This window comes from Cololabis saira, chromosome 5 (assembly GCF_033807715.1).
Source record: "Cololabis saira isolate AMF1-May2022 chromosome 5, fColSai1.1, whole genome shotgun sequence".
In the NCBI taxonomy this organism is placed as follows: Eukaryota; Metazoa; Chordata; class Actinopteri; order Beloniformes; family Belonidae; genus Cololabis; species Cololabis saira.
This window is the reverse complement of record NC_084591.1, coordinates 12,153,422-12,172,771: the sequence shown is the minus strand read 5'-3', so window position 1 is coordinate 12,172,771 and position 19,350 is coordinate 12,153,422. Positions and strand designations below refer to the sequence as shown.

General features: G+C 42.1%; 1 protein-coding gene across 1 annotated transcript in view; it reads right to left on the bottom strand.

Moving 5' to 3' along the window:
* Positions 1-19,350, bottom strand: part of cftr (CF transmembrane conductance regulator) — an 88,261-nt gene that overhangs the window by 62,472 nt on the left and 6,439 nt on the right. Inside the window, exons 3-5 of the mRNA XM_061720933.1 lie at positions 12,413-12,524; positions 1,777-1,992; positions 244-333 (exon numbers count right to left, since the gene is read on the bottom strand). Coding sequence (XP_061576917.1) covers positions 244-333; positions 1,777-1,992; positions 12,413-12,524 — 418 coding nt within the window. The remainder of the gene's footprint in view (positions 1-243; positions 334-1,776; positions 1,993-12,412; positions 12,525-19,350) is intronic.

Sequence of the window (19,350 nt, the reverse complement as noted above, 5' to 3'; positions counted from 1 at the left end):
TGCATCTTTCCTCCCGTCGTCCATCACATGACCCGTACACACAACGCAGCCCCTTTCTAATTCACGAGTCAAGTCCGATCCGGGTGATAATTATCCCAAAGCAGGTTTCAGAGTGTTTCCACATTCAACGCCCGAGTGAGACATCAGTGGACAGACGCAAGCGCCCCGCAGCTACGCCGTCAAACGCAGCCTGTTTGTTTCCCAACACTGTCACTCAATGGCATCATAAGAAGTGGTTCTCACCTCGTCCAGTTTGTTGAGGTGAGCAGACATCAGGCTGACCAGCTGACCCGTGCTGATCTTATCCAGGACTCGGCTGGACAGCTTCAGGGTCTGTAACGTTCACACATCAGGGGTCAGTGGAGGAGCAGAACAAAGGCGAGCCAGCGCAGCGAGGGGAAGTCGGAGACCTAAGGTCGGCCTCGACACCGGGTCGCCACCCTTCACAGCAGCCCGTCGGCGGGGCGTCCAGGTGTGAGAAGGGTTCTAGGGTTGGGTCATTCCAGCTATAGTTAGGCGATGAGGTCGCTCTGGACCGCCAGGTCTTCAAAACATTTAAAAACTAGATAAAACTAGCAAATACAAGTATCTCCTCATCCAGACGGTTGTTTTGTGCTGATATGAATGAAAACGTTAGTTACTCGTTAGTGACTTCGTTTACATCCAAACTGAATAGATACTGGCTCCACAGTTTGTATATAATTGTGATGGATGCTGCAGGAGAGAGGAGTAAAGTCTTGGGAGGGATGAAAAGGTCATCAAACTTTCTTTTGTCAATTCTTCTTTTTTAAGTCAAAATTTGAACTCTTGACAATAAGCACCATTGAATATAATGCTCATAACTGCATTACTTACATTGCATATAAATAATAATCTTTTATTATTCAGATTTTCCCAACCATCATGGAATGGAACATATGTGAACTACCGTATTCCCATGATATGGAATAAATAAAAATGAAATGAAATGAAATGAAATTTTTCTGATTGATTTGATTAATAATAATTTTAATTTTAATTAAAATTGATTATTTTTTTAATTATTTAATTATTCATTTATCTTTTATTATTCTGTTTTTTGATTGAATTGTTTAACAATCATTTTAATTTTAATTAAAATTGTGATTTCTTTATTTTATTATGTTATTATTCATTTATTATCTTTTATTATTCAAAGTTTCTGATTGATTTGATTAATAATCATTTTAATTTTAAATACAATTATGATTTTTTTATTTTATCTTTTATTATTCTGATTTTTTTGATTGATTTGATTAATAATAATTTTAATTTAACTTTACATTTTAAGTAAAATAATGATTTTTTTAAAAATTATTATTGTTTTATTAATAATTTATTATATTTTATTATTATTCACCAGGCCGGTGCAAAATCAGCCAGCTTTGGATTCGCGAGACGTGAACATCTCGCGGCTGATGCTGCAAGACTGAGAGCACTTTGGTGCGGTGGGAGGGGCCTACGGCAGCACAGGCTGCCCACTGAGAAGAGCGAAAAAGATAAGTTCCTTCAAGTTATAGTATAAAATTCTTCACTGCCGCCTAAAAAAATATGCTTTTTTTTTTAATAAAAGTCCCTAGAGGGGTCTGAAAATCTAGAGCTGCAACTACTGCTCTCGGTTAACGGTCACGCCTCCTCCCCGACTGACGTAACTGTACTCAAATAATAAAGATTAATACATCAGAATCAGAATCAGAAAACATAATATCATATTTACCATCAGATAAGTCTAAAAGTGTCGTGACGTCCTCCCCTTACCTTCTTGTATATGAGGCTGAAGAGGGCGATGCGTATCTGCATGCCCAGGTGATGCAGGCCGAAGAGGGCGGGCTGCAACAGGATGAAGCGAGCCGTGAACAGGAGGCCGAGGCCCAGAGCCAAGTAGTAGCCCTGACTTCGCTCCGGGGCGTGGAAAGGGTCGAACGAGGCGATGATGCGACCCGAAAGCTGAGGTTGCACCGCCTTGGACGCCTCCTGCAACACGACAAAGGATGTCGGGATGAGAGACCAGACGATTATGTCCCTATAGTTCCAATGTTCTCATCTCTTTACTGAACAAACCCATCACACATGAACAAAACCGGGGGGGAAGTAAGTGAACCCAGACAAACTGCTTCAGTCACAGCTAATTGGAGTCAGTTCCTTTCTCAGGCATCAAAGGAAAGCGGAGGGGGAAGCCAGCGTGTGCTTTGTTTCAAATATCAACACCTTTAACAGCATCTAAACACCCCCCTGTGGTGAGGTAGGTGGGAGCATCATGATTTGGGCCTAACCTGACCCTAAACATGGAGGTGAATCCACCTTCTAGACCGGTCCAGTCTGAGTCCAGACCTCCAGCCCACAGAGATGCTCCGACTGAGAACTGAAAAGTGCTCGCTTGAAATCGCTGAAATCGCAGTGTTCACAGTGTTCACCTCCTGTTTCCCTGCAGCGCTGTGAACGTTTAAAGGGGCGTGTTTTATTAGAAAGCTTGAGCGCATTATGTTTGTTATTAATGCATGGCAAATTAATGCAGAAGAAAAAGTAGTTCCAGGGTTTCCTGCACTAATTCTTGCCACTTGTCCACATCTGCAACATTAGTTTTACGCATTAAAGCCATTTAAAATAATAAATTCACATCTGGAGCCCTGCGTAAACGGTCAGAGGGAACGTGAAACAGAAACCGTGCCGGCTTTCATCGGGACCCCCTTCCCCAAAGCTCCTCCGCTTTTCCTTTTCCTTTTTTTCTTTACGTCTAACGGGCATTCTCGTCGCCACGGCAACCGGCTCCAACAGAACCAAGCGAAGCCGTGTGCTGAGGCGGCGACAGTGTGGTGCGACATGCTTGCGATGGCCGTACGTCACTGCAGTGTAGCTTTATTGGGTGTCTCTCCGGCGGGACAGCACACTTAACAGGTCGGCCCCTCTGAACAAACACACACACACACGTAGACCTACTTACTGACACAACCTTTTAAAGTACGGCAGCCATGACGATCAGTAACAACAGAAGAACCTATGTGTTACACGTGTGACAATAGAGGGAATACGCATGACGTCACAGGTGCGACTTCACAGCGGGTTTCGCTCACTGAGTGGCAGAAAGACTGAGTGGCAGCGTAGACTTTCAGTTTGAGCAACTGGAAAACATCTAGAATGGGAAAGAGTTGTTGTGCGATCGACTGTACTCATAGATTTAGCCAGAAATCTGAGTTATTGTTTTACAGACTGCCGAATAAATAAGCTTAAGAGAGACAAATGGATCGCTGCAATTCACAGAAACAACTGGATTCCAGGCACCGAAACGTGGACTTGTGCTTCCCATTTTGTATCAGGTAATGTTGGATTTTTGGGTAGCTAACGTTAAACGGTCAAATCACAAAGTTCGGTGTCCTCATCACTTTAATTTCACCAACAAATCCTGCCTTGAAGTAGGACCAAGCGTCAAGACTTTTGTATGCCTTCAAGCTTTTTGCCATTTTTGCATTTTTGCCACTCAGTGCGAGTAAGTGGGCGTGGTCCAGTGGGGAACTGACGTCAATGCATACCCTCTATACAATAAAAATCTTTGAGGTTTTAGTTAATTTAAGTAATTAGATCACAAATCATCTCATAAACCTGGCAGCAAAAGTATGGGAACCCTTTTAAATTTACTGTTTTTCTGCACTACTTTGAAATAAAATAAGTCCAGATTTTCAAAAATATATTGTCTCATTTATATATCGAACACACTGGACCATGATGCTCCCTCCACCATGCCTCGGTGCTGGTATGGATGCACCAATCCAATGACGTGTGAAAGACATCAGGTTTGAGTTAAATACATGATAGATGTAAATCTAATTAAAGCTGCAAGCAGCGATGAACGGGCCCTCGCACTCACGGCCACCGCCCCCCATAAGCATATCAGAAATGACACCACCCACGACTTCCTATGTCAAACCATTGAAAAGTTATAGCAGAAAAAAGGGACAACCTATCAGAAGAAGGGGCGGGGCTAATTCAGGCCAATGAAGGTCAAGGGCTCCATAAAGAATCTGATGACACCACCCACGACTCTCTATGTCAAACCATTCAAAAGTTATAGCAGAAAAAAGGGACAACCAATCAGAAGAAGGGGCGGGGCTAATGAAGTCCAACGAAGCTTGAGGACTCATTACAGAGTCCCATGACACCACCAACGACTCTCTATGTCAAACCATTCAAAAGTTATGGCAGAGAAAAGTATTCTAGGGGGCGCTGTTGAGCCGTTAGGCCACGCCCATTAATGCAAGCCATGAAATATCAAATTTATCGCCAAGCCTGGCTTGCATGCAAAATTTGGTGACTTTTGGAGAACTATCAAATATTGACCAATCAGATGAAGGGGGGGCGCGCCTTTTGGTGTCTAGCGTCGCCACGGTAACACTTTTGAAAGAGAAAAGTAATGCGCGTAGTCGCAGGATGGAGACGCACATTTTGATGTATAACACATCTGGGTTCACGATACGGTTCGGGCTGAATTAACTGCCGAAGGAATGGCATAAATTTCGCCAAAATGACACGATTAATTCAAAATGGCCGACATCCTGTTCGGTTTCGGGCATGACCCCAAGAGACTTTTGTTTAAGTTGCGCCATGATACAGGTGTGTACCGATTTTCGTGCATGTACGTCTAACCGTATTGTGGGGCTTGAGGCACAAAGTTTTCCGGGGGGCGCTGTTGAGCCATTTTGCCACGCCCATTAATGCAAACCATGAAATATCAAATTTATCGCCAGGCCTGGCTTGCATGCCAAATTTGGTGCCTTTTGGGGAACTATCAAATATGGACCAATCAGGTGAAGGGGGGGTGCGCTTGTTGGCGTCTAGCATCGCCACGGTAACACTTTTGAAAGAGAAAAGTAATGCGTGTAGTCGCAGGATGGAGACGCACATTTTGATGTATAACACATCTGGGTTCACGATACGGTTCGGGCTGAATTAATTCTCGAAGGAATGGCATATATTGCTCCAAAATTACACGATTAATGCAGAATGTTCAAAATGGCCGACTTCCTGTTCGGTTTCGGCCATGGCGCCAAGAGACTTTTCTTTTAGTTGTGACATGATACAGGTGTGTACCGATTTTCGTTCATGTACGTCAAACCGTATTATGGGGCTTGAGGCGCAAAGTTTTTTCGGTCTGAATCAATCAGATGAAGGGTGGGCACGCTTTTTGGCGTCTAGCGTCGCCACGGTAACGCTTTTGAAAGAGAAAAGTAATGCGTGGGGTCGGAGGATGGAGACGCACATTTTGATGTATAACACACTTGGGGGAACGTTACGGTTCGGGCTGAATTAACTGCCGAAGGAAGGCATAAATTTCGCCAAAATGACACGATTAATTCAAAATGGTCGACTTCCTGTTCGGTTTCTCGACATGACGCCCAGAGACTTTTCTTTAAGTTGCGCCATGATACAGGTGTGTACCGATTTTCGTGCATGTACGTCAAACCGTATCGTGGGGCTTGAGGCACAAAGTTTTCAAGGGGGCGCTGTTGAGCCATTTTGCCACGCCCATTAATGCAAACCATTAAATATCAAATTTTTCGCCAGGCCTGACTTGGGTGCAAAATTTGGTGACTTTTTGGGCATGTTAAAGGGGGAAAAAAGGCCATCACTTTGTCAGAAGAAAAATAATAATAATTAAAGCTGCAAGCAGCGATGAACGGGCCCTCGCACTCACGGCCACCGCCCCCCATACGCATATTAGAAATGACACCACCCACGACTTCCTATGTCAAATCATTCAAAAGTTATAGCAGAAAAAAGGGACAACCAATCAGAAGAAGGGGCGGGGCTAATTCAGGCCAAAGAAGGTCAAGGACTCAATACAGCGTCCAATGACACCACCCACAACTTCCTATGTCAAACCATTCAAAAGTTATAACAGAAAATAGGGAGAACCAATCAGAAGAAGAGGTGGGGCTAATTCAGGCCAATGAAGCTCAAGGACTCAATACTGATTCAGATGAAATCACCCACGACTTTCTATGTCAAAACATTCAAAATTTATAGCAGGAAATATGGACAACCAATCAAAAGAAGGGGCGGAGCTAATTTTCACCAATTATGGTCAAGGACTCAATATCGAGTCCCATGACACCACTCACAACTCTCTATGTCAAACCATTCAAAAGTTATGGCAGAGAATAGTATTCTAGGGGGCGCTGTTGAGCCGTTAGGCCACGCTCATTAATGCAAACCATGAAATATCAAATGTATCGCCAAGCCTGGCTTGCGAGCAAAATTTGGTGACTATCAAATATGGACCAATCACATGAAGGGGGGGCGCGCCTTTTGGCGTCTAGCGTCGCCACGGTAACACTTTTGAAAGAGAAAAGTAATGCGCGTAGTCGCAGGATGGAGACGCACATATTGATGTATAACACACCTGGGTGCACATTACGGTTCGGTCCGTATTAATTGCCGAAGGAATGGCATAAATTGCGCCAAAATTACACAATTAATTCAAAATGGCCGACTTCCTGTCCGGTTTCGGCCATGGCTCCAAGAGACTTTTCTTTAAGTTGTGCCATGATAGAGGTGTGTAGCGATTTTCGTGCATGTACGTCAAACCGTATTGTGGGGCTTGAGGCACAAAGTTTTCCGGGGGGCGCTGTTGAGCCATTTTGCCACGCCCATTAATGCAAACCATGAAATATCACATTTATCGCCAGGCCTGGCTTGCGTGCCAAATTTGGTGCCTTTTGGGGAACTATCAAATATGGACCAATCAGATGAAGGGGGGGTGCGCTTGTTGGCGTCTAGCGTCGCCACGGTAACACTTTTGAAAGAGAAAAGTAATGCGCGTAGTCGCAGGATGGAGACACACATTTTGATGTATAACACATCTGGGTTCATGATACGGTTCGGGCCGTATTAATTCTCGAAGGAATGGCATATATTGCTCCAAAATTACGCGATTAATTCAGAATGTTCAAAATGGCCGACTTCCTGTTCGGATTCGGCCATGGCGCCAAGAGACTTTTCTTTAAGTTGCGACATGATACAGGTGTGTACCGATTTTCGTTCATGTACATCAAACCGTATTATGGGGCTTGAGGCTCAAAGATTTTTCAGTTTGAACCAATCAGATGAAGGGTGGGCGCGCTTTTTGGCGTCTAGCGTCGCCACGGTAACGCTTTTGAAAGAGAAAAGTAATGCGTGGTGTCAGAGGATGGAGACGCACATTTTGATGTATAACACACCTGGGTGCACGTTACGGTTCGGGCCGTATTAACTGCCGAAGGAAGGCATACATTTCGTCAAAATGACACGATTAATTCAAAATGGCCGACTTCCTGTTCGGTTTCTCGACATGACGCCCGGAGACTTTTCTTTAAGTTGCGCCATGATACAGGTGTGTACCGATTTTCGTGCATGTACGACAAATCGCATTGTGGGGCTTGAGGCACAAAGTTTTCAAGGGGGCGCTGTTGAGCTATTTTGCCACGCTCATTAATGCAAACCATTAAATATCAAATTTTTCGCCAGGCCTGACTTGGGTGCAAAATTTGGTGACTTTTTGGGCACGTTTAGGGGGGCAAAAAGGCCTTCCTTTTGTCAGAAAAATAATAATAATTAAAGCTGCAAGCAGCGATGAACGGGCCCTCGCACTCACGTCCACCGCCCCCCATAAGCATATCAGAAATGACACCACCCACGACTCTCTATGTCAAACCATTCAAAAGTTATAGCAGAAAAAAGGAACAACCAATCAGAAGAAGGGGCAGGGCAAATTCAGGCCAATGAAGGTCAAGGACTCCATACAGAGTCTGATGACACCACCCACAACTTCCTATGTCAAACCATTCAAAAGTTATGGCAGAAAAAAGTATTCTAGGGGGCGCTGTTGAGCCGTTAGGCCACGCCCATTAATGCAAACCATGAAATATCAAATTTATCGCCAAGTCTGTCTTGCATGCAAAATTTGGTGACTTTTGGAGAACTATCAAATATGGACCAATCAGATTTCAAAATGGCCGACTTCCTGTTCGGTTTCGGCCATGGCTCCAAGAGACTTTTCTTTAAGTTGCGACATGATACAGGTGTGTACCGATTTTCGTGCATGTACATCAAACCGTATTGTGGGGCTTGAGGCACAAAGTTTTCCGGGGGGCGCTGTTGAGCCATTTTGCCACGCCCATTAATACAAACCATGAAATATCAAATTTATCTCCAGGCCTGCCTTGCATGCAAAGTTTGGTGACTTTTGGGGAACTATCAAAAATGGACCAATCAGATGAAGGGGGGCCGCGCCTTTTGGCGTCTAGCGTCGCCACGGTAACACTTTTGAAAGAGAAAAGTAATGCGCGTAGTCGCAGGATGGAGACGCACATTTTGATGTATAACACATCTGGGTTATCGATACGGTTCGGGCCGTATTTATTCTCTAAGGAATGGCATATATTGCTCCAAAATTACGCGATTAATTCAGAATGTTCAAAATGGCCGACTTCCTGTTCGGTTTCGGCCATGGCGCCAAGAGACTTTTCTTTAAGTTGTGACATGATACAGGTGTGTACCGATTTTTGTTCATGTACGTCAAACCGTATTGTGGGGCTTGAGGCGCAAAGTTTTTTCTATCTGAACCGATCAGATGAAGGGTGGGCGCACTTTTTGGCGTCTAGCGTCGCCACGGTAACGCTTTTGAAAGAGAAAAGTAATGCGCGTAGTCGCAGGATGGAGACGCACATTTTGATGTATAACACACCTTGGTGCACGTTACGGTTCGGGCCGTATTAACTGCCGAAGGAAGGCATAAATTTCGCCAAAATGACGCGATTAATTCAAAATGTCCGACTTCCTGTTCGGTTTCTCGACATGATGCCCAGAGACTTTTCTTTAAGTTGTGTACTGATACAGGTGTGTACCGATTTTCGTGCATGTACGACAAACCGCATTGTGGGGCTTGAGGCACAAAGTTTTCAAGGGGGCGCTGTTGAGCCATTTTGCCACGCCCATTAATGCAAACCATTAAATATCAAATTTTTCGCCAGACCTGGCTTGCATGCAAAATTTGGTGACTTTTTGGGCACGTTTAGGGGGGCAAAAAGGCCTTCCTTTTGTCAGAACAATAAGAAGAAGAAGAAGAAGAAGAATAATTCCTGCAATTACAATAGGGCCTTCGCACTGCAAGTGCTCGGGCCCTAATAACGCGAAGAATTCCTACAGATACAATAGGGCCTTCGCACTGTAAGTGCTCGGGCCCTAATAAGAAAAATTCCTGCAAATACAATAGGGCCTTCGCACTGAAGGTGCTCGGGCCCTAATTAGTTATCTGTTATTAAAATACAGAGAGGAAAAAAATATCTGGATCCCGAGGATTTAACTGGTTTTCTGCATCAATTATCCATAAAAAGTGATCTGATTTTATCTAAGTGACAATGATAGACAGACAGAATGTGGTTAAACTGGTTATACTAAAAGTACGTGAACTTCCCAGCACAGCGAATGTTTAAGGTGTATTTTCAGATCTGATGGGTCAGGCCCTGACGAGTCCAGGATTACAAGCAAACAAGCGTATCAATGAGAGTGAAGTGAAGCTGAGAAGATAAAACATTGGACCTCTTGGAGCCAGACTATCTGTAAACAAATGAAACTGACAGAAAATTTTATAGAAAACAAAATTGTTTGATTGTGATCCCAAGTTTGTATGGTGTTGTATATCGCAGCGTGAACATTTCAAAAACAGCCCTGCTAGAAATAAGCCTAATATTCCTTAATCTAGTTAAATTTGTCTTATTACAAGCAAAAATACTGTATCTCAGCCAAACGAGAAAAAAAAGATTTTTTCATGACTAGAACTCTCAAAACCAGCAAAATAGTCTGAAAACGGTCTTATTTTTTCTTGAAACAAGGCTTTTTAACTTTTTAAGAAATTAGCTTTTGCAGTGAATACCTGCTCAGACAAACTCAGTTAAACAATGTTTTACATTATTTCTGGTGTCTCTATTTAACAAATCAGTCATCATTCACAAACCAACGTAATCGCTCTTCCAGAAGATTTGGATACTCTTGTTTTTTCGTGTGCCTTTTTAACGTTAGTAATTTACATGCATCTTATATCAGATTTGATTGTGAACAGGCTTCTGCTTTGAAGTGACCTGAAGTGAGATTAAAAGACATCAAACGCGGTGCATCAGGTTTTATATAAGATTTAGGACCTCATATGAACATGACCCAGGTCTGATGTGAAGAAATTGGATTTTGTGTCTTCTGAGCTGTTCAGACAGATATGGCCAAAACAATCGATTTTGGTCTCTTTTGCCTGCGGCGTGAACATATAGTAGTTGTGGGTTTGCAGCGTTGCCACAGAAATGATGAGGTAAACATTTACTCCCTGCACACTTGCTTTTCCAGGGTGCAGAAAACACTTCCTTCTAGAGTGTTTTTTTGTAATATCAGCTCTCTGTGACATCATAGAGGGTGGAATTTCCTTATATGGGCATCTTCTCCAGTTACTGTTTTTCTCCGTAAGAGCTCCGGCAGCCGCTGGTTAATGACATCACCAGTCATTTTTTGACAGCTGCAGTGAAAGAGCCCAGTATTTACCAAACAGACTGGTCCAGCTGTGATGTTTGTTATTACAGTTTGTCGTAATGTTCACTTTCATGTTCTGAATTCTGTTCTGCCTCGAACGTGCACCAACGGATTTGGTTTGGTCTTGATTCTCTTGACGTCATTGGCAGGAAATGTTGAAAAACATAGCAGTGATAACGTGTTTTAAACCAGCAACAGGAGTTGTGCCTGTTTATGAGATTTGTTTGCCATGCTGTGTTTTTTTTTTTTTTTCAAATTCAACTGCAGGCTTTGGAGCTGTGCTGGGTACAAATCTACTCTAGAGGTACCAGAGATTCAAGTTAAATGGCGGACAACTCGCATAAAGGGGCTTTTTGAGGTCATGAAACTGGAAGTATAGAAGTGTCCCATCTTGCAGGTGGAGAAAGTTTCTCAACTGGTCGAGCAACTTCTTTCCCCTCAGCGGTGGCTGTGATTCCTAAATGACTGCAGACGACTGCACTGAAGACACCTGACATCTGATACACCTTATTTCAAGTCCCAATGACACTCCCTTATCTTGCCTCAGTTTTATCTCCACTACAAACAAACACCACTTTGCTACCACTTTCACAGAACCATAAACGAGGTTCTACATATAGGCTGGAAGCCGGAAAAGTTAGCAAAAGTCTATCAAAAGTATTTCTAAGACTTAACACTTAAACATGTCAGAAATATCAGAAATATCTTCTCAAAATGTTGCCACGAATAATGAAATAAGAATTCTTGGAAAAACTATGTGCTTAATATCTCTCATCAAAAACTGGAACTTTCCTAGGAAAATAAACAATGGTTGAAGGTTTCTTTCCTGCAGCCAAACCTTCAGAGTCATTGAGGGAATTATGAATTCAAACTTTTACGAAGGCAACCCTAACCCTCTGGGTTTGACTTTATCGTCCAGGAGAAGGTACCAACAGATCCAGCAGAGACAGCGTCTAGAGACATACGGCCAGTCAGAGAGAGGAAGCATGTGAGGAACCGCTGGCGACTGGCTGCTGTTGGTTTTGCTGTTAAAAACATGTTGAAGGTGTTCCTAGCAATTCTCTTTCCTCTACTGTACGAGTCATTACGAGTCATTTCCCGCCTTGTTGAACTGGTTTGGTGCGTTCCTTCCCGGTGGATATGTATGAATGCGAGGGCTACCAGACCTTTTATTTTGAAATGGTTGGCAGGCTGACTCCAAGAGGCCGTAATTATATCAGAAAAGAAGAACCAAGGAGATTGCCTAGAAGTCTAGACATACCGCTAGCAAATGTAAATATGCTTTGCAAGTACATCTAGCTACCACCTGTTGGAGCTCATTAACTCTGCCCACAACTCTTGGAGAGCCAATCCAATGAGTCTATCCTTATACCGAGAGTCTGTGGGCGGGGTTAGTGCGATGACGACCTAATCAAGATTTTAACGATGTAGGTGCATCAACAGTTAAAGACTTGTTGGACTTTATGATCGATTTACATCAATGCCTCTTAAACCAAAATCAATCAATTGCACTGAATCTCTCACCAAGAGAGCTTTGATTGTTAGCCACAACGCTAAAATGCATGCACACGGTGATTGGTTTTTCGAAAAACAGACACGTCTGTTTTTCGAAAAACTGAGGCAAATCCAGTTTTTGTGAAGCTCTTCTGTAGCCTCTGGTCACTTGTATGATTATAATTCATCTTTATAACACTGTAGATAACTCAGAACATCATAACATTGTCCCTTTAAGAGTCCACCCTACACAAACTACTGTTTGTGTGTTATTAGTTCAGTCAAACTGAATTTGTCCCTAAATAAACATGCAGATTTATCACCATTGTAGACGAGTCAGACCAGTCAGACTCACCCCGAGGTAGAGGAGGACACCAAAGAAGGCAAAGGGGAGGAAGAAGCACCGGGCCAGAGCTTTCAGCAGGTTGGGCTTTCCCTTGGTCGACACCACCTCCCTGTCCCATTCTCTGCAGGGGGGACAGAGTTACAGCACAGTTAAACAGCATTACAGGCGGGGGGGAACGACACATCCAGCAGTCAAATGCCAACAACGTTTGACTCCGGAGGTTTTGTTTCTGTTGCTACTCTACAAATAAAGCAGGTTTATAAGCATCATTTGTAATGAAGTCACAGAACAAGACATAATGATGCAATTCATTTATTTACATCTATTTTGTGAAAATCTTCAATTAATGCAAGATTTACCGGTAATTCTATTGAGGTAAATCTAAACGTTAGCCGGGTCATTTCACTTGTACTGGTTGTGTGCTGTAGCTACTACTGCCTTGGCAAGGCAGCATTGTTCTGATTTGGGCCATTTAGCAAACCAGTTCTGCTATGAGTGATAGGAGTTGTGGAGATGAAACAACATACAGTAAGTGAAAGGGGAAAAGAAAAGATGGTAGAAACCATCCATGAGGTTTCGTATCTTTCAAAGACATTATTGGGAAATAAAGCAGGTATTTGCAAAGACGAAATATTTAAATCGTCGACCTTTCTTCTTTAAAACTTCTGAAATTCATTCTGGGCTGCGGGAAATTAAGTTTCTGGCCCAAATCGTGACCATGAGTTGATAACAGTTTGCAATGTGTCAGGGTTTGACATTCCCTCCAGCCTTTCAGTTTCTGTTTTGCCCCGCCTGTGTCCCATCTGCCCTGATTGTCTGCACCTGTGTCTCATCGTGTCTCGTTATTCCCTGTGTATATCTGGTCTTGTCAATCCCTTGTTCCCGGTCGGTCCGTACTGTTTTGTCCTGTTTTTTGATCCCTGTTTAGTTTCTTTTGATCCTGCCAAGCAGCGCTTTGTTTTTGGTTTTCTGGAATAAATCCTTGGTTTTTGCGCCTCCTGCTCTCCTGCGTTTGGGTCCACACCACACACTAGACGTGACACAATGTTCTGTCGTTTCTCACACTTTTTTGGGATTGGCCTTAAGATCTGTGCACCAGACCTGTGCCAATGAAAGCAGTGAAACACCCCGACGTAACTTACAATTCCGCCATTAATAAGGAATAATATTAAAAATGTTTTTGTAAAGTAACATCTCTCATCAGTCCTGAAGTAATCTGGTCATTTGTGATTATGTGAAACACATTAGCAAAGAATACTGAACCGACAAAGAAATGTTGGAAGGAAACAAAAATTTGTATCACATCTCTTAAACGAAGACAACAAGGTAACAATCCTCTCAGCCTCATCTTTATAAATCAGCAACATCGACAGCTCATATCATATGTTTCATTATTTAGAGATTATGTTTCCGGCTTGTGAGAGTCATGCTGCAAGTGCAAACACGCCTGGGAACCTGATTGGGCCCGCCCAGCTCATGTCAATCACTTACCCCTTTCAGCATGGATGACTTAGCTTATGCTAACCTATGCTTATTATAGTACTTGACATGGGTTCATCCATCCACTAGTGGTGAGTAGAGGAACTGATATTTTTCCTAGTTCTGCATTAGCTTCAGCCTGATGGTTAGAATCTTGGCGCCTGGTTCACTATCGGGGCAGAAATTAACGTAAAAGATCGGCATGAGGTTTTCAGGGAATCAAAGAATCAACACAAATACTTTTTCAGTCGTTCCCTGCAGCCCAGAACAAGTCCGTGTTGCCGGGCTGCTAGATTCTGGAAAAAAATGCGAATCGCGATTTTGTTTGCTTAGAAATAAGATTGCGATACTCTGGCACGATTTTTGACACAAATTTAAATGTTTATTTTAACGTTAGTACAATAACGTCACAACTCCAACCCTAATCTTTTGTCCTGACTATAGGACAGTGACATTCAGTAGTTCTTATAATCATTACATTATTTAGAATGTATTTACTATCATTGTGATGAACGCTTGATATTAGGGGCATTTTCCTTTACTATTTCTATCATTACCTATTTATTGTAATGTTTCTATTTTGTGAAACAGGTTTCTCTTGAAAATGAGACTCTGTGTTTGTAGTATAAATAATTAAACGGATAATTTCTTATCGTTCAGTAGCGCTGGGCCAGTACCATGGACCAAGAGCAGGGGCAGTGCAGGATCAGCCAGCGGTGGATTCACACATACACGATTCATTTACAGGACAGGTAGGTGTGAACACCTCCGGCTCTGGCTCTAGCTCTGACCGGAGCAGGGAGCGGCTGCCGCCTGGGCAAAAGATGGTCTTGAGAGGGCTTTGGTTCGGGGGCGCGGCCTATGGTAGCATCGGCTGCTCACTGAGAAGACAACAGTACGTGCTTTCAGGTTAAAGCCTCCAATGAGATTTTCATTAAGTTGCCTACGCCAGTGGTCCCCAACCCCCGGGCCGCGGCCCGGTACCGGGCCGTGGGTCATTTGGTACCGGGCCGCACAGAGAGAAAAAAAAAAAAAAAAAAAAAAAATTTGATGAAAAAAAAATTTTTTTTTTTTTTTTTTTTTTCTTATTAAAAAATAAATTTTCTAGAATCCCCGACTGATGATGGATGACTCTCAAACTGATGGTTCACAATGTTTTTATTCCTTGGATGTAAATACACTGCAAACACACCGTAAGAGCTATAAAGGAATAAAATAAAATAGTTAGTCTTTCTACATTCATATAAGTTTAACTTAAATACAGACCGACGCAGCTGCTCGCTTGGTTGGCAATAAAGCTACCACAATACATGAGCGACCAAACTCAAGCTGGACATAAATACGGTATAAAATTTGCACAAATCCTCATCAGCAGGTGCTTTTTGTGTCAGTTAGGCTCCACTTTAGCATTCCCGACACTAGTTTAGTCTTTCAGACACACTTTCTACTGCCGTTAAACTTTTACCGTTAAAGTCCGAAGCGCCGGATGTTTACGAGGTCTCGGTGAGACGCCTTCAAAATAAAAGCACTAAATATCGGTCTACTTAATATATAACAATAAAATAAAAGCCTGGCTTTAAATAACGTTAATGAGAAAACAAACATAAAAACACATTTATAGAAACACTGATATTATAAGTAATTTACAATTTCCATTATTTCATTTTATTTCTTCAAAAATGATGTTTTATTATTATTATTATTATTATTATTATTATTATTATTATTATTATTATTATTATTATTATTATTATTATTATTATTATTATTATTACTACTACTACTACTACTACTATAGCGAAAATACCACAGTTTTTAATGCCGGTCATTTTATTTAGTTTTTATCTGCTACACCTTTAGATTGGGCCGTGAAAATATTGTCAGACATTAAACCGGTCCGCGGTTCGGAAAAGGTTGGGGACCACTGGCCTACGCTGCAGACGATTCTAACAGGCTAACTCCGCTGATGACTCGCATGACGTAAAAGCAGCTGAGGGGGAAGGCAACGACGATGCAGCGCTAAGGTGCGTTGGGGCAAATTTCAGACAGAAAATAGGAGTGTTTTCTTTGTGATGCAACTCACGGAATAAAAAAGCAGAAGAACCATTGCTTATTGGAAATGAGATTGCATGTAGGTGGCACTCTGTCGTAATAAAAAAAGATCTTAATCTGCACCCAGTCCGTTTCATCCTGTATTTTACCACGTCTGTGATCAGATCTCCCAGAACTAAACAGCCCGGCGATGATCGGGCCCATGCACGGTGGTTTTATAATAATAATAATAATAATAATAATAATAATAATAATAATAACAATACATTTTATTTACATAGCAACTTTCTTAACAAAGTTACAAAGTGCTTCCCAAAAACAATAAAGTACATCAATATAAAAATACAGTGCATAGTGAATAAGAAGATCAATAGCAATAACCAAATCTTAAATGAATATTCACACCACAATAAAAGCTTTTCTAAAAAGGAATGTTTTTAGTAAAGATTTAAAAGCAGTGGGGGATTTTGCTGACCTGATCTCAGCAGGCAAAGAGTTGGGAATGATCAGAACTACTGGCTGATCTGAGGGAGGCCCTGGCAGGTACGGGGTTAAAAGTTCTTTAAAATAACTAGGGGCTTGGTTATTTAGGGCCTTAAAAGTCAGCAATAAAATTTTAGAATCAATGCGATATTGAACAGGAAGCCAGTGAAGGGACGACAGAATTGAATGGATATGTTACATTTTTCTTGAGGCAGTGATCAGACAAGCAGCACAGTTTTGTACCAACTGAAGGCGGTGGAGTGATGATTGAGAAATACCGGTGTAAAGAACGTTATAATAATCCAGGCGAGACAAAATAAAAGCATGGACAACTTTGTGGTTTTAATCTTTGCAGTTAAACCTGCTTCATTCCAGCTCCGGCACGACGACCCGCTGCAGGTCTGTAAAGTTCACTAACGTGAGAGTGATGGAGTGGCTGACACCGAAGTGCTTTAAGGGAAGGTAAAGTTCACTTTCCCAGAATCCCTCAATGTTTACCAATCGGAGTAATGAGAGCGAAACCCCCCATCAACCACCACCTCCCTCCGCCGCGGCTCATTCATCACCCGGCGGGCACCGAGATCTCTCTAAAGGTTGACTTTTTAACACTTGTGTACATTAACCAGCTTGTTGGCACGACTCAGCGTGATAAGGGCCCCCGGATGACCGAGAGGCAAACACGGGACGCTGTTGTGGTTGTCCGGCAAGTTAGACGCAAACTGAACAGAAATTCAACTTCAATTTTTCAATTTTATTTATATGGCGTCTATTACAACAGAAGTTGTCTCTGGGATCTTTCCAGAGACCCAGAACACGAGCCCCGAGCAATTATTACATAAATATAAACAATGGCAGGTAAAAAAACCCTAGTGGGAGAAAAACCTTAAGCCAAGTATCTAATTTTATCTAGATAAAGTATCTAGACTGACCAAAAAGAGATAAACATTTAATGCAGTGGTTCCAAACCTTTTTTCCTTGGAGCCCCCCCTACTTGTGTCTAAGACCAGCCGGGCCCCCCGACCCGTACGTACTAGCACCAAAATAGTCTTTAATTGAAAAAATTAACATTAATTATGTTTTTTTGATACATTTCTCTTTGGTTTACTCTGAATACATATGACTTTGTTTTTCTCCAATGTCACCAATGTATAAAATACGCACAAAAGGACATAAAAGGACATAAAAAATATTTCTGAAAAATGTCTCTTTTAATATGAGACCAACATTTTTTTACATTTTTCCTTTAACAACCTGTCGGAGTTGATTAAATGTTGAGTAATGATATAATAATAAGGAATGAAATCATTTCCTGGGTTTGTCACCAGTGTATAAAAAACACAAAAAAATATTCAAGACATTCATAAATGATTCCTAACAATGTCTTATGAATGACTCATTCGCAAATATAATTTTTACAACTGCATAATTTCAAAGCAAACAAAGTTTCGCGCCCCCCCAGAGATCTCTGGCGCCCCCCCAGGGGGGGCCCGGACCCCAGGTTGGGAGACACTGATTTAATGAATATCCTGCTAGTGGCCTGTAAAAAGACTATTACAAGGAAACGGTTATCACAGGAGAGCCCAACTTTAAAGGTATGGATGGAAATTACAATGGACATTTATAAAATGGAGAAGATAACGGCATTTATTAATCATAAATTGGAGAAATTCACCTCATACTGGGAAAACTGGGTCAACTACGTCACGCTCCATAGGCCTGATTTTATTTTCTCAAGTCAATGATTGTGTTATGTTGAAAAGATTACTCCCTACTTGTACATGGTAGTTTTTGGTGGTTTGTCTTTCTTTTCATTGTTTGGACATAAAACAAAAACATTATTCCGACATTTAGGACAGACAACAGATGTAATTCTGAATGTCAAGTATCTACATGTCGAGTATCTACATAATCTAGATAGAGTATCGAATCTTTGGGATGATATACAGTACAGTACATCTCCTTTTTTTTTCTTTGAATATTTCAAAAGATGTGGCATTTACCGAGTACATGAAGAGCAGGACCAAATAAATGTAAGAAAGAAAACCTACTAGGTAGAACAACGACAAAACTGGGTATTTACAGACTTCCCAAAGCCCCTGTAGAGCCAAACTCAACATACAAGACGAATAAAAGGTTTATTTAGAAGATTTATTTCCGTCAGAAATAACGGAGAGGGAAAGAACCGCGCAGCAGGTCGAGGCCACACGGGCGGAGAAGAAAGGAAAGAAAGAAAAGGCTGAGAGCAGGCGGGGCAGGGATGTTTTGACCCATCTATCTGCTCAGAGTGGGTAACTATGTCGTAACATTTGTCTGGTTGTGTCGATTAAAAGAAAAAGGAACAGGGAAGTAAAAAGCTGAAAAAGAGTCCGTCATCTGCTGCCCGGCTGTTTGTCGGCACACACAGGCTTGGTTTACGTCCGACCCGGTTTCTAAATGCCAGCCCATATTTAAAGTTGAGTATGAAGAGAGCGTGGCCCTCGGCCGGCGACTGTAAACACGCGGAAAGGCCAGACACAGCAGGACGGGCTGCAAATTCACGCAACACTCCAAATTCAGCCTCCACAGAAGAGCGAGCGATGATGCCTGATGTTGATTTGCGTGTTTTTGATTAGCGTTAGTCCGCACAGACTCGACCTGGGATCCAGTTCAGTCAACGCGAGCAGCCCTCAAGGACGGCTTTGATACCACGGCGTGACTTGAGAAACCTTTTTCACCACATGCATGTGGAAATTATGTTGGCAGAAAACAATCAGACGCAAAATGTTACAAAAGATTTGATGACACATTTTCTTTTTAAATGTCACTACTAAGGTTTTATAGTTGCTTTTTTATGTAGTTATTACAGAAGCTCATCATGCTGCAGCACTACAGGACCCACAATCTTAGTGATAAAGGTCACAATATACAGCAAAGAATAAAAATAAGTGATCTTA